Raw genomic sequence first — 13941 nt, forward strand, 5'->3', positions numbered from 1 at the left:
AGCCCTCCCAGCCCTTTATCCCAGGTTCTAAAACGTTCACCGCAGCACAGATAACTCTTTTTAAAACTTTCCAAAGCTGTTGGGAAATTTAGCTTGGATGTCTTTTTAAGGTGGCTCAGTGTTGCCTCCTCCTCTTTATGTAATTGTGTAATTGCCTCTTGTCCATCCACACCCCTCTTCCCCTCCTGTGGTACCGCTCTCACACACATAGTGGGACCAAGTACTGTACACTCCTCCTGACAGAGATGCATACCATATCTCTCTCTCTCTCTCTCATTCAAATCAATTCAATTCAAGGGGCTTTATTGGCATGGGAAACATGTTTACATTTCCAAAGCCAGTGAAATAGATAATAAACAATAAAAAACAGTAAACATTACACTCACAAAAGTTCCAAAAGAACTTCCTAATTCTCTTAATTTCTCTTTCGCTACACTCCCCCTCTTCTGTCTCCATCTCCGTCCCTCTCCGCTAGCTTCCTCTCCACATCTGGCTCAGGTCCAAGGCAGTCCAGCAATGTGTGAGAGGATGAATGGTGACTCTCATATTGGCTGACTGCACCAGTCCACTTCCACCCAGTCATGCTTCTCCCATCCTAAACATCAGTCCAGCTGTTGGTGCATGTGAGGCTGGCTGTGTGCGTGCGTGCGTGCGTCCGTCCGTCCACTGGATCGTGCTAGCTCCCCCTAACCTCGGCAGATGTACGTGATTGTAGGCCTACAGTCATGTTGGCAGTGGTCTCTTCTTTGTCCTGACACTTACATTGATTTGCGTGAAAGCATGCACTAATTGTACTCTAAGAAAATTAGTGCTGTCCTTGTTTTCAGTTGTGCATTATAAAACATTTTGTTAATAGCTACAGAATATGTATTGCATGCTTTACCAATCAAAGCAATGTCAAATGGTCTGGATAACTGAAATAAACGGATTCATTTGGAAGTTCTATGTTGACTGTTCTATGTGGTTATTGACAGAGGTAGTCTTACCCCTTCTAAGGTAAAAAATGTCAAAAGCCATAATATTAAATCATGTGTTTGGCATGACATATCACCTCATGAAGCAATAAACTGACACTACCATTCAACGTCAACTACTTTAATATTGCCAGCCAGCTATAAACATCTTCAAACCCTTCAATGCGCCATTACAATGGACACATCTTCCTTGCATTATTATTTGCTAACTTGGCCGAAGCTTTCATCTTGGCTTTATGAGTTGTCGCACCAACCCACACATGGACAGGGCAAATGTTAGCTCCTCACAGTGCTCCGTAAACAATTTCAGACACACACACGCTCACGCTACAGGGAGGAACATGAAAACAGCACTAATAGGAAAAAGATGAGTGGACTTAGAGCCTGTGCCGTGGAGAACACTTGGTGAGGAGAGAGGAGAGCAGGCAGGCAGGCCGCTGGATCTAACTTTTTAGGCCTTGCTCTGTTGGAAGGGGAACAGCATGGGCTGTGATATAATTATTACAGTATGCCTCGCTATATGCAAAGCAAAATAATATATGACGCAAAGTAACAATCAACCTTGAATTTCCAAGTTGGCATATCACTTGCTACCCACCCAGTAGGCTAGCCACCATCAAAAGGCCTTTCTAATATCTAGACACACCATATCACCACATTATTAGCCCACATTTTTAACAAAGGTTTCTGTCTACCTTTCTCAAAATGTATTTTTGTTAATTCTGGTTGGCACGTGTAGTATTTGTTATTTCCTCTGTGATTACCTCCAGGGATAAAACACTATCTTTTTATGTGGTCCAGATTCATTCAGCCAATGTCTTTGTAGCCTGCTGTATTTTTATTCAGATGTTCTTCTCAACAAACCACAAAGAGACCATACAGTATTTGATGTGTATTAGAGGGTATGCTGTGGTTGTAATCAGTCCTGTCCTGTTGATATTTTGAGCAGTTTACGGTGAGTGCTGTGTGAGCTAGCAAAGGGAGAGGCCTTGTGTGCGGTGGAGGAAAAAGTGTGTCATCCTGTTTATTTTCCTTTGGTTTTGCGCGATGATAACAAAAAAATATTGCGGTGTCCACGACTCACAGCGAGCTGCCCCCACTTCAATGGAGGACCACAAGGTCCTTAGAACAACATTTTTGCTCAGAGGGAGAGCTTCATAAGTTACAGCCGTTGTGTTAATGATGGGTCACTAGTGATTCCATGAGCTGTTCGTTCAGATTTTTGGCTTTGGTTATGCATACAGGCACAAATCAACTCTGCATCCTTTGCCGTCCTGATGAGGCTTCAGCCTCTGAGGACCAACCCTGGGCCACAACTGTCTACACAGACGAGATACAGTCTCCCTCTGATTTAGGCCTAACGGCATGGTTGCCTCAACTCACAGTGTCTGAGTATAGAAATACATCTCCCTACTTTCCACCCTTCTCTCATCCTTTCTTATTCTTTCTTCTTACCTCCCTCTATCATTACTCACTGTCCTCTCACTGATGCTTATCCAATAAGACAGAACAATATTTGGACAGGTGTTCTTTTTATATGCATTATCTTTAAGGGGTCTACTGGACGGGTGCACCATGTCATTTCATTGCAGTTTCATAAGGAATGAACTGGCATCATACCCTGGTTCACTGTAGACCGCCATACTGTAGTCCGCACTGTACTGTATGCGTAATCCTTAACAATAAAAAACTGTTTAGCACCAATTTTCCTTTACTTTTAAACTTTCTTTTTTTCCCCCTGTTTCAGACAACTGTGGAGGCCACATCTGGAAGACAGATGTAATCCCTGAGCATGTTCTCTCTCTTTCTCTCGCGCACACATATTCACTCTCTCCTCTTTCTTGCTCTCTCCCCACTCTCTCTTTCTCATTCCTTTCCTCCCTCTCTTCTCAGGAAACATGAGAGCTGGACTAATTCTCTCCCTCCCTCCCCCGGCGGACCACCCACATTCGGAAACGCCTAGCTGTTCCACAGGCAGGGTCTCTGTCAGCTTAGAGAGAGAGGGAGAGAACCTTAAAGATAGAGATGTAAAGATGGGTTTGACTGATGGTTTTAACAGAGTATCAATTACATCAATGTCAAACCCGTAACCTACCATTTTGCATAAAGAAAAAAGAGGAAGCTTTGAGAGCAGTGCTTCAGTGTTTTCCAAAGTCAGAGGCACTTTCACTTAGGACTCCACACCACTATTATTAACACCCTGTATACGCTCCAGCAATTGTCCTCAGCTAACACACACTGCTGCAGATGGTCCGTCTATAGCGGAGGTCTCCGTTATCTATCATGCATCATGTGAAAGTCTTGTTTTCGAGATGTAGCCTATACTCAACTACTAAATATAGTGCTTGAAAATTTTGGCCAATAAATGACTAAATTCAGTCTGAGGGAAATGTGTAATTGTATGCTTTAAAAGTGTCAACTGTGTGACATAAACAGGACACAACTGCCTTAGAAATGGCATTATATTTCCTACAGTTAGCAGTAAGGTATCTGTTTTCAGTTGAGCTCAAATATTTAATGTTCAACTTCAATGTTTTGGTCAATGTCTCCACCAAGTGGATCGTGTATGTAACTTCCCCTTTATTTGAAGTTTTTAGTAAACCCTACCATACCTTCTATAATAATTGGTTTTGAAAATATGACCAGTCAAAATAGGCATGCCAGCAGTGAAACAACAAATATTATAACAAGTATTGTGAGGACTGTACGTTGGTCAAATACAAGCCAATTGCACAATCAAATATAAGTGCAGTGAAATAACAAAAGGAAACTAAAATTGTTCTACTTCATATATACCATTTCCAGCACCACCCCAACATCAACATATGTGAAAATGGTGCGTTGTTTTGTAGTAAAAAATAAAGAGGAAGATGATTTTGACTAATTGTGAGTAGGCATTAAATACAAAACGGTTGATGATGTCATTGGAAACATCTTTCTCAATATTTTTTTACTACAAAACAGAAATACGCAATTTACACATATGTTGATATTGGGTTGGTGCTGGAGATGATGAATATGAAGTTGAAAAATTGTGAAATGTCCCTTTAATGTTAATAACTGGAGAAATGTATCCCATTGCAATTATTTGTTTTTTTCTGTCTTCGGGGTCTTCCTTCTCCCCACTTCAGTGGCTACTGAGCCCACAGTGGCCCCCAGCATCCGCCCAACGGGCCCACCTACGAACAGGCCAACAAAAGCCCCCAGCAGAGACTCCATCCTCAGCATCTTGGGCAGCCTCCTCAGCCACCCTGTCAATCCCTGCCACAAGGACGAGAGAAATGAGGGAGAGGAGGAGGCAGGAGAAAGAGAGGCAATACCCTCGGTGTCTATGTTCAGGTTGTGCACACTCCTCTCTGCCTCCTCCCTAACTTTTGCCATCTCTTCATCATCTAGCTCTTCCTCTGGAGGGGAGGCTGAGGAGGCACCTCTTCATTTACCACCGCTCCCCCTCTTCTCTGCCACACTATCTCTGCCTGCTTCTCTCTCACCCTGGCCTCAGCCTCCTGGTAGAGGGGGCAGCTGTAGAACTCCACCCCGCTCTCTTTTACAGTCTGTTCAACCTTCTCCAGCAGCTCTTCCACACTCTTCCTCTCATCCTTCTCTCCTCTACTCCTCCTCTCCAGAGAGTGATAGCGGTCTCCACACATCACCACCAGCTCCAGTAGGTCTTTGCGTCTGGTGGCGATGTACTCGTCCAGCTGTTGTCCCAGAACCATCTGGTCTGTGTGGGTGAAGAGGACCAGAGTGTGTCCACTGACTGCAGTGGGGCCAAAAACCTTCTCCAGGGCCTCCAGGGCCCGCAGCTCCATGTCAGCCGGCCGGTCCACAGGGACACACAGCAGGAAGGCATGAGGCCCCGGGGCCGACAGGGCCATGCAAGAGGAGACATGGTGCCTCACCTCCTCCGGGGGGCGCTCTGAGCAGAACCAGTCTTGGGCGACTACTACTGATACCTGCAGGCAAAAACAGTGTGTAATGTTAGAACCTCTGGTTGACATTTAAGTCATTTAATCAGTGTGTAGGCTACTGTCCTTTTAAAGAATCAACAAAGTATCTTACCCATCTCCCTGCAATGGTTCCTCTGTGCTTCTCACATTTCTGAGTGACAGCTGGCTCACTGGCAGTCTGGGTAAGGAAAGCCTGGCGGCCCAGTATGGCGTTTCCAGCTGCACTCTGTCCTGCTCTTGTCCCGCCGAGCAGAACCAGCCTCAGCTCTGCATTGGGACAAGACGAGGAGATGGAGTGTTCTTAGAAAGGGAGGATTTAGTAGCCCGCACACATCACAAGTTCTGTCATCTGATCTCTGCTTTTAGTTTCCGTTAACATTAGTACTGTTCAATAACCAACGACTTTTGTATCTCTGAAAGTTCTGCCAAAATATGTATTGTAACAATGGAGACATTGTACATATTTTTCCTGTGAGACAAAAAAATATATGAATAGAACGAACTCGAATCACGAAACATCTCATAGGCTATACCAGGGTTTCCCACACTCGGTCCGTTTTGTTTTTGCCCTAGCACTACACAGCTGATTCAAATAACAAACTCATCATCGAGCTTTGATTATTTTAATCATCTGTATAGTGTTAGGGCAAAAAAACAAAACGTGCCACATGACCGAGTTTGGGAAACCCTTGGCTATAAAATGTAGCACAAGATGTAAACACGTTGTATCTACTGTCCAAAGAGACAGCTCAAACGAAATGCGGAGACAGCCTACCCCACGTTCTAAAAACTGACAGGCCGAAAAGTGCGTGTGTGGCGAGTTAACAGCGCACACGCGAGTATGAAATAGTCGTAAACAAACGCGAAGTCAAAGCCTACACTTCCTGGAACCTGCGTGAATAATTGGTAGGCTACATGTACCTGTTTGTGGGGGACCTGATGCCATCTCTTGATTGTGAGATATTGCCAGATATTATTGCCGTATTTAGTATGAACGCTAGTCAACTTCCTCGTGCCTACGTCCTGACTCATTAGAAGAAGGATCAATCTGTGCGGTGTGCTTCTGCAGTCTTCAGGGCGTAGCCGTACAGTCAATGCTCTTCAAGAAAAGCCGGTTTTAGCCTGCTACGTTTTTGTAGTATCTTTTGATGCAGTGAAACAAAAAGTAAAGTAGGCTGACTTCTTAAAATGCGAATTATGCATCAACATTCGAATCAATATGTTCATGGCATACTTGCTCAAGATTCCAAAAAATCTAATCTCACGTGAGCACATTCTCTGTGTAGATTGATAATCTGCCAGAATTGAAAGGGATGTGCATTATATTATGTCAGGGGCATTCAACCGGAGGTCCGCGAATATAAATATGTGTATTTCAATGTTTTTAATGACTACTGCTAGCAACAACAGAATAAACTAATTTTGAATGACATACAATGACGTCAGTTTTATTTCTCAGTTTATTCATCACAATGACATGGTCGCAGATGTAATTGCAGGGTACAGTGAAATTCTTAAACTTCAAGCTCCAACAGTGCAGGTCAAAATTATACAAAATGACACTCACTGGAGTGTCTGACATAGGCTTTGAAAAAGCACTTGCAAATAGGCCACCAGTGCAGAAGTGCCACTGGCTTTCTGGTAAGCTTTTTTGATTTGGACAAATGTTTGACAACACATGGCTAACCTTTGTTTAACCAGTTAAACAGATGCTCTTAGCGAAAATGTGTTACCGTTCTACCTAATATGATATGCTAGAGTTTACACTTCCTCTTCCAACTGATGTGGGGTCAAAATAATGAAAAACGATTTACCAAATATATTCATTTTAAAACGTTGATTACTTCATTCACCTGATAAGACGTGATATTTTTTGGGGTGCTAATATAGGATGGGGGTCCCTGGAACACCGATTTGCCTGGAAAGCGGTCCCTAGGGAAGAACAGGTTGAAGACCATTGTGTTATGTCGATACTTATTATTTGTCGCCATCTTCATATACACATACAGTGATTGGTCGCCAAAAAGTTTGTTTACGTTTCTACTGGTTTGGTTAAATGGAGTAGGCCTACAGCTCTATCTAGTGGTCGCGTCGGGGACAACTGTTGTTGACAACGTAACGTTGTAACTGAGCAATTTTCATAACGCCTCGATCACACCAACAGTCAAGCGCAAAATGGCGCAGCATCATCTGGATATGCGTGCCACAAAAGTTAAACATTCACCTTCTTCTACCATTTATGTCAAGCCGTCTACGTTCAATCAATCCAATGTTTGCTCCACATAATGCATTGCAACTGTTTCTGCAACGCAATGTTGCAAGTAAAACGCAGCGTTCCATCGGAAATGTACTTCTGATGAACCAAAATGCAACCACAATGCCAGTGTGATCGAGGCGTAACCTTGACCTCGTTCTCCTAACCTGACACGTTTATTATCCTAACCAGTCATGTTAGTTTGCTTAACTTGCCATTTAAATAAACCATCTGTGGCGACAAATCATCAGTATCACCAAACGTTCTCTCAATTTCTAAAACGTATGAATTAATTATGCAGTTGACCAAATTACACTAGATTTTACTTCTGGGTTTACAGAGATTAACAAAAATCCAAAGCAGGTCATTGGGGAAGGTTTTGCATTCCTCCCTGGCTGGGGCATAGAGGCATGTGGAAGCACAGACAGACATAGTGTTCTAGTTCTATTGTATGTGTAAAAAAGCATATCATCCTCAGTCTGACAAGGATCCTGAGGATTCACAGGTAGCTGCTGCAGTTTATGTACAATTCATTTACTCACTTAAAAATAGCAATTTCAGTTGTAGGTATAACTGGCCTTAAAATGTAAATTATCTTGATACACTACAATGGTTTGTTACAATAAATACAAGCCTTATTCATTCATTGGTTTGTGTTTAGGAGTCAGAACAACAGCTGTAGTTGAAAGAAGGTGGTGGTGGTACATACCAGTCATATAAGTCTGCTATTCTCAGTCTGCATGTTGACACTGTCATTTTTATTGCCAACATTTCCATACTGTATACTCAGAGGAAGAAATGTATTCATGAAAATGTGGCGTTACAGTTTTGTGCTTCAAAAGCTACAAAACCCACAACAGTAGTTTGATTGCAGTTGCCTCAAAATGTTTCAACCGTATACAAATGTCATTCTACAATCAAAATCTAAACCTTAATACTCAGTAAAATAGCATATATACAAAAGAACAAGTCATTATGTAATTAACTGGTAAAACAAACATGAACAGTTGTCAAATATATTATTTTCATGGTATGTTGATGGAAGAGGAACAATGGTGGACTTGGGCCCTGGCTTGTCCTTTTGAGTAAAAACTAGCCTCTGGAGATACTGTATACACATAGAAAACACACACGCCCGCACACATTCACACAAGAACATACAGTTAAATCTGAAGATGCTAACAGACATGCCAGAGGGAAAGAAAAGAGTGTTCATTAAAATAGGTTTCAGTAAAAAAATAATAAGAAATGAACAATTTTAAAATACATTTTAAAAACATGTTGAAAGTATTAATATCCATGTTTTCCAATGCCTTGCTGCATAAATAATTGTCTGCATCCCAAGCCACAAGCCACGCTTCTATGATGGGCACTCTCACTCCAAATGTTTTACTTCATGGCGAGGACACTCAGTAGACGGGAAAGGAATGTTTCTGTTGGCTTCACAGCCCTGGCATGATGTAGGCAATGTTGTCCAAGGTGTTGGACTGAAAGAGACATAAAAGGAGAGAAATGTTTCAGGCTGGCCTCATGCAACACACTTGCTATCACACAATGTTCTGTCACTACAGCCACATATTTTTACTTTACAGCCCAAGTGGGAAGATGAAACCTTTCAGAACAACATTTCAAATAGATGGCAAGGTGTGAGTGATTTACCAAGACTTGGCGGGGACATCCGTTGAGCTGGGGGATCTGTGCTGTGAGGCAGGTCAGGGGTCCCAGGGCACACAAGATGGAGTCCAGCAGTACAGAGAGACTGCCTGACACCGCCACCATCCCCTGAGTGAGGTGAGAGCAGAGGCTAGTTAGTCTAGTGGTCACACACAAATCTTTGTTCAGTCTTTACTCATATGAATGTGATAATGACACATTTCTGTTGTAGGTGAAGAGAGTAAGTTTGGACACAACAGCTAAGTTAAAAGATACAAGGAATAGGTGGTTGGTGTGTGTGTACCTCTGTCTCCTGTAATCGGTGGCCGATGAGGGACAGGGACTCTCCCAGTAACTGCAGGTGGGCGGCCGCATCGATGGGGTCGACATCAGGGACCCGTGCTGGTGACAGGGACACACCCACAGACGCCCGGTTGGGGGACACCAGCCCTGCTCCCAGCCCCATGCCCTTCATAGAGCCTGAGATGCATACAAATACAACACACGCAGTGACCAACTGACCATGAGTCCTGTGGGCTACTGAGAGATAAAGAAGCATAGAGAAGGGACAGGACTACTGATTTACTTGTAATCACTGTCAAAGCTGATAGAGCTGCAAGGCCAATGTGTCTGCAGGGTGGATTCTTACTAGGGATGCGCCGATATCACATTTTTGGCCGATACCGATATTTTCCTTGCCCCAAAAAAACGATACCGATATTTGACATTTTAGCAGCCTTTTAAGCATTCTAGTGAGGTTAAATAGTTAACGCACACACATAGATGCAGTGGTCTAAGGCACTGCATCTCAGTGCAAGAGGCGTCACTACAGTCCCTGGTTCGAATCCAGACTGTATCACATCCGGCTGTGATTGGGAGTCCCATAGGGCAGCGCACAATTGGCCCAGCGTTGTAACATTTCACGTAAATCCTGTTTATCTGCATCGAAGTAGCGGTCCTTGTAGCTAGCATCGAGCATGGTGGTGACACAGTAAAGAGGCTCAGAGAGAATCGCTTGTTCACGGCCTAAGTTATAACCCCACGGTCAGTGTGGGCAGTTTTGTTGAGCAGATGTTTCAATGCCATGACAGAGGGTATCTGCTGCAGACACAGTTGATTATCTTATTTCTCCAGTCAGTTGTTCTAATGACACTAGAAGTGTGTTCATGTTTCCAAGTTTCAAACATTTTTAAATGGAAGCAGCGGTATGAGAACCAGCACATTCTTGAGCATGCAATACCACGTTGACACACTGTGCTGTCAGACTCAACATTCTCATGGGGCTGACATCGCTGGTCCAAATGTCAGTCCATAGCAAGTAGCATAATGAATTCCATTTTCTTGGCGTTAATGGATTTTGCCTTTGCGTTGTCTCGCTGAAATGTTCTTACTCTTTCAAATGACTGCTCAACTTGAACATGTTAAGTTGTTGGAAGTGTGCGCTTAGTATTTTTCTGCTTTTGTTCTGTGTACTGCTGTAGTCATCTACTTACATTATATACGTATGCACGTCAGCTTTGACACCGGTTTTGCACATTGGTGTTAAACTAGACATTGGGCCGATGTTGGCATTTTTAGCTAATATCGTTTGATTCCGATATGCTCACCGATTTATCGTGCATCCCTAGCTCTTACCTTTGCTTTTGACTCCATCTGTGGAGCTCTTGCGTTTGACTGTGGTGGCCTCAGCTTTGTTCTGCTTGTGCTGCAGGTACTGAGCTTTCTGCTTCCACACCTATGTGTATATAGAAGCAATTTAGGCCATGAATCATGACTCATAGCATAGTGCTGGCAGGCCATTCTTAAATTGATTTCAAATGTTTATTAGAATTATCAATCAAATCTCTTCTTAAATTGTTAATTTCAAGTTAAACTTACCAGTTTATCTTTTTCTGGGAGCTGTTTCCACACCTCTGCCAACCTTTTGCTCAGCTCCCCAACACTGCAAACACAGTAAAGCCTTTCTTTAAATTTTGTATAACATATGTACCACAATCATTAATAGTTACAATGTAATTATAAAAAGGGATAACTCTGCCCACCTAGTCCCGGCTGCTCTGCATTGATGTTGACCCTGTACTCTTTACAGAACACCTGGTACGCTGTTGTGTTCTTCTTCTTGGGCTGAAAAAAAGAAAGGAGATGAAGTGTATCTATATATAAAGCATTTCACTACAACAGCAATAACATCTGCTAAATCTTTGTATGTGACCAATCAAATTTGATTTGATATATTATATATATACACTGTACAAAATGCAGGAACCACTGTCTAAAAGCCTAAACTACCAATCTGTTTTGGTTCTTACCTTATCTTTCTCCTTCTCGTGCTTTTCCCTTTCCCTCTCCTCCTTCTTTTTCTTCTTCTCCATCATTGCTACTTCATTACTTTGATGATGGTGAGTAAGGATGGGAGTAGGGATGGGGGCCCCCATGGCATACATTCCACCAGCTGCAGAGTGATTGGCTGAGCCATGGGTGTGGGTGTGGCCTCTCGATGGGTCCCCTGGAGAAAGCATACAAGGAGCACATATTAGAATGCATAATAAAGTAACTGTTGAAGTAACCAATGTTAAACATCTTTCTGCAATAGGACTAAGGCAGACTAGCGGCAGCGTTCCAAAAGTTTCTAATCACCTCCTGATCCTTTGCTGTGCTTCTTCTCTCTCCCGCCTTTGTCTTTCTCCCTGTCCTTCTCTTTCTCCTTTTTCTTCTTGCTTTTCTTGCTCTTCTTCTTTTTCTTTGACAGATGCTTGTACGAGTCGTCTATCACCAGCTCTCCTGCCTCCAGTTCGCCCCCCGAGGAGGAGCTGTCTCCCCCCATACCCCCACCGTAGTGCCCTGACACACAAGAGAGAGGGACATAGGGTTCATGCAGGAATCAACACAAATACAGGAAAAGTGGTTAAGTGCACATACAAATGAGTTTCTAATAATGTCTCTCATAGCGATAAATCTAGCCAAAGGCCCTCTTACCCTCCACCTCCACTTCCTTCCCCACAACAGGCAGTGGATCTCGGCTCTGCTGCATCTTCTTGGGGACTTTAGAGAGCTGCTTCCGTTCTCTGTCCTTCTCCTTTTTATCCCCCTTTGAGGATGAGGAGGAGTGGGGAGGGAAGGGAAAGCCCTCTCCTTCGGCCTTCTCCTTAGGCGAGACCATGAGCTTCATCCTCAGCCCATCCGGCTCACGTATGTTCAGGAGATCTCCTTTAGGGGTACCGGTACCACCATGGAACAGAGACGACGACTTGGAGGAGGAGTGCTTTTTGGAAGAGGAGGATGAGGACATAGGGCGGGAATGAGAGGAGTGGCTGCCTTTGCTTCCTCCGGTGCTCCCATCACGTTTGCGGTCTTTGGAGGAAGTGGGAGGAAGAGAAGGAGGGATAGGAGGGCTTCTTGTGCAGGTGTGGGCTCGGGTCTGAGCCGGTGGCCATAGGGGAGGTGATGGCCTGTAGGAGCCCCATGGCTGTGTCTGTGGGATGGGAGGAAGACGAGGAGGACAGGGAAGGGGAGTGGTCCGACGACTTTCGCTTCTTCTTGTGGAGAGGTGGGCCTGAGCCTTGCTGGTCTGGTAAAGAACATCGTGAAGGGAGAGTGAGAACATAATGAATCAGTTCAGCATAAAATTCATGCAAATAATTAAATATTTTTTATTGACAGAGCAGAATTCCTTCCTCCTTTACCTCTGTAATAGTAGTCTTCACTGTGCTTTTTCTTCTTCTTGTGGGAGTCCCCTCCCAATAAGAAAGGTTCTGAGTCCTAAATGAAAAAGTCAGGATTTGACTAAATTTACAACCAACAGAAACTACAAGGCACTACATTGTGAAACCAGTGTTCTGCTGTTACCTTGGGCCGTTTCTTGGAGGACTTGCGGACCTGTGCAGCAATCTCCTCCTCCTCTCTGAGCAGATCCTTGTATGATCTCCTCTTCTCTCTCTGACTGCGACCAGCCACAAGGCCCACTTCCCCTTCCATCCCTACCTCTGAGAAAGAGGAGTTGTAATGCACACTGGGAACATCAGGCATTGCATGACAATTGGAATGATGATGATGACTTTTAATAACTAAATTATTGACAGATTTCTTCAAAATAACATAAGAGGTACTAGAGGAAAGAACTGGCACAAATTACCAACTACTCCTTTCTTCTTGATCTCCTCAAAAGCCATGATCTCTCTTTTCTCCTCAACAGGCTTGCCCGTCTCTCTGTGTCACTAACAAAAGCAAGATATTAGAACACAGTCATAGGGATATGGAGGAAACATCAGCCACTGACTCAGCCAATATAACAGACACATGCAACTTGTGACTTGGAGCAGTTTTACTGAAAAATACAGGATATTTACATTTCACTGTGAATGGAAGGATGTAAAAAATAAGAGACAGACAACAATAAAGAAGTATTTTAACACCAAATTGATCAAACTGAGTAAACCCCTTCAAAAAGCAAGAACTGCCTTGTTACAACTCGCCACCACATATGGTTGATGAGAGAGGACATTCAATTTCTGTAATTGATGTCTCTCCTTAAAGTTTGGATAACAGTATACACTGATAAATGGCATGCTTGAGCCTATAGTAATAATAGATACATTACAAAACTGAAGTGTGTTTAGGCAATTGAAGGATAAATTCCCGCCTACTTTCGAAAAAATACACAAACACACCCCCTTTCATTAGCTGAGAGTCCCTAACTCCCAACATTTGGAACCTCTTCTAACTCGTATTGCTGATTATGTGCTGGGTTATCCGGAAGGTACTGCAATAGCAGTCCGTGGCTTCTGGTGCAGCTAGGCCTATGTCAGTCTAAACGGACAAATAAATAAATGTTCATGCATTTGGTTCATAAATTCTGTTTTAGCATGCTGAGTTGAGAATATGTGAATTTTACTGTCGCAAAGTGAGAAGAAATGTACAATTATATGTAATTTTACTACCTCTCCGGAATCACCAATTTACGCGGTTCCAGTCGCCATCTTTGATATCAGTCAACAACGATGCGTATCGGCAGGGGGAGGGACTTGACTGTGATGTAACGAATCAGAACAATGAAATCGTGTACGTTATTGTCGTACACAATGTCAATTGGCTGGAAATATACATTGCGTCT

The 13941-nt window shown here is 43.3% G+C and overlaps 2 protein-coding genes across 2 annotated transcripts; both read right to left on the reverse strand.

Moving 5' to 3' along the window:
- Nucleotides 1–3467: 3467 nt before the first annotated feature.
- si:dkeyp-69e1.8 (uncharacterized protein LOC100001340 homolog) lies at nucleotides 3468–6023 on the reverse strand. The gene is given in 4 exon segments (XM_065006606.1): nucleotides 3468–4396; nucleotides 4399–4930; nucleotides 5037–5191; nucleotides 5846–6023. Coding segments are annotated over 4 exon segments (1050 nt in total). The 5' UTR covers nucleotides 5871–6023; the 3' UTR covers nucleotides 3468–4058.
- Nucleotides 6024–8432: 2409 nt separating this feature from the next.
- On the reverse strand, nucleotides 8433–13866 carry hmgxb4a (HMG box domain containing 4a). The gene is given in 14 exon segments (XM_065006607.1): nucleotides 8433–8665; nucleotides 8838–8960; nucleotides 9136–9311; nucleotides 10467–10566; nucleotides 10710–10795; nucleotides 10874–10955; nucleotides 11141–11337; nucleotides 11469–11672; nucleotides 11808–12192; nucleotides 12194–12399; nucleotides 12515–12590; nucleotides 12678–12814; nucleotides 12964–13045; nucleotides 13769–13866. Coding segments are annotated over 13 exon segments (1854 nt in total). The 5' UTR covers nucleotides 13001–13045; nucleotides 13769–13866; the 3' UTR covers nucleotides 8433–8620.
- Between the last annotated feature and the right edge of the window lie 75 nt (nucleotides 13867–13941).

The sequence above is a fragment of the Oncorhynchus nerka genome, linkage group LG21 (assembly GCF_034236695.1).
Source record: "Oncorhynchus nerka isolate Pitt River linkage group LG21, Oner_Uvic_2.0, whole genome shotgun sequence".
NCBI lineage: Eukaryota > Metazoa > Chordata > Actinopteri > Salmoniformes > Salmonidae > Oncorhynchus > Oncorhynchus nerka.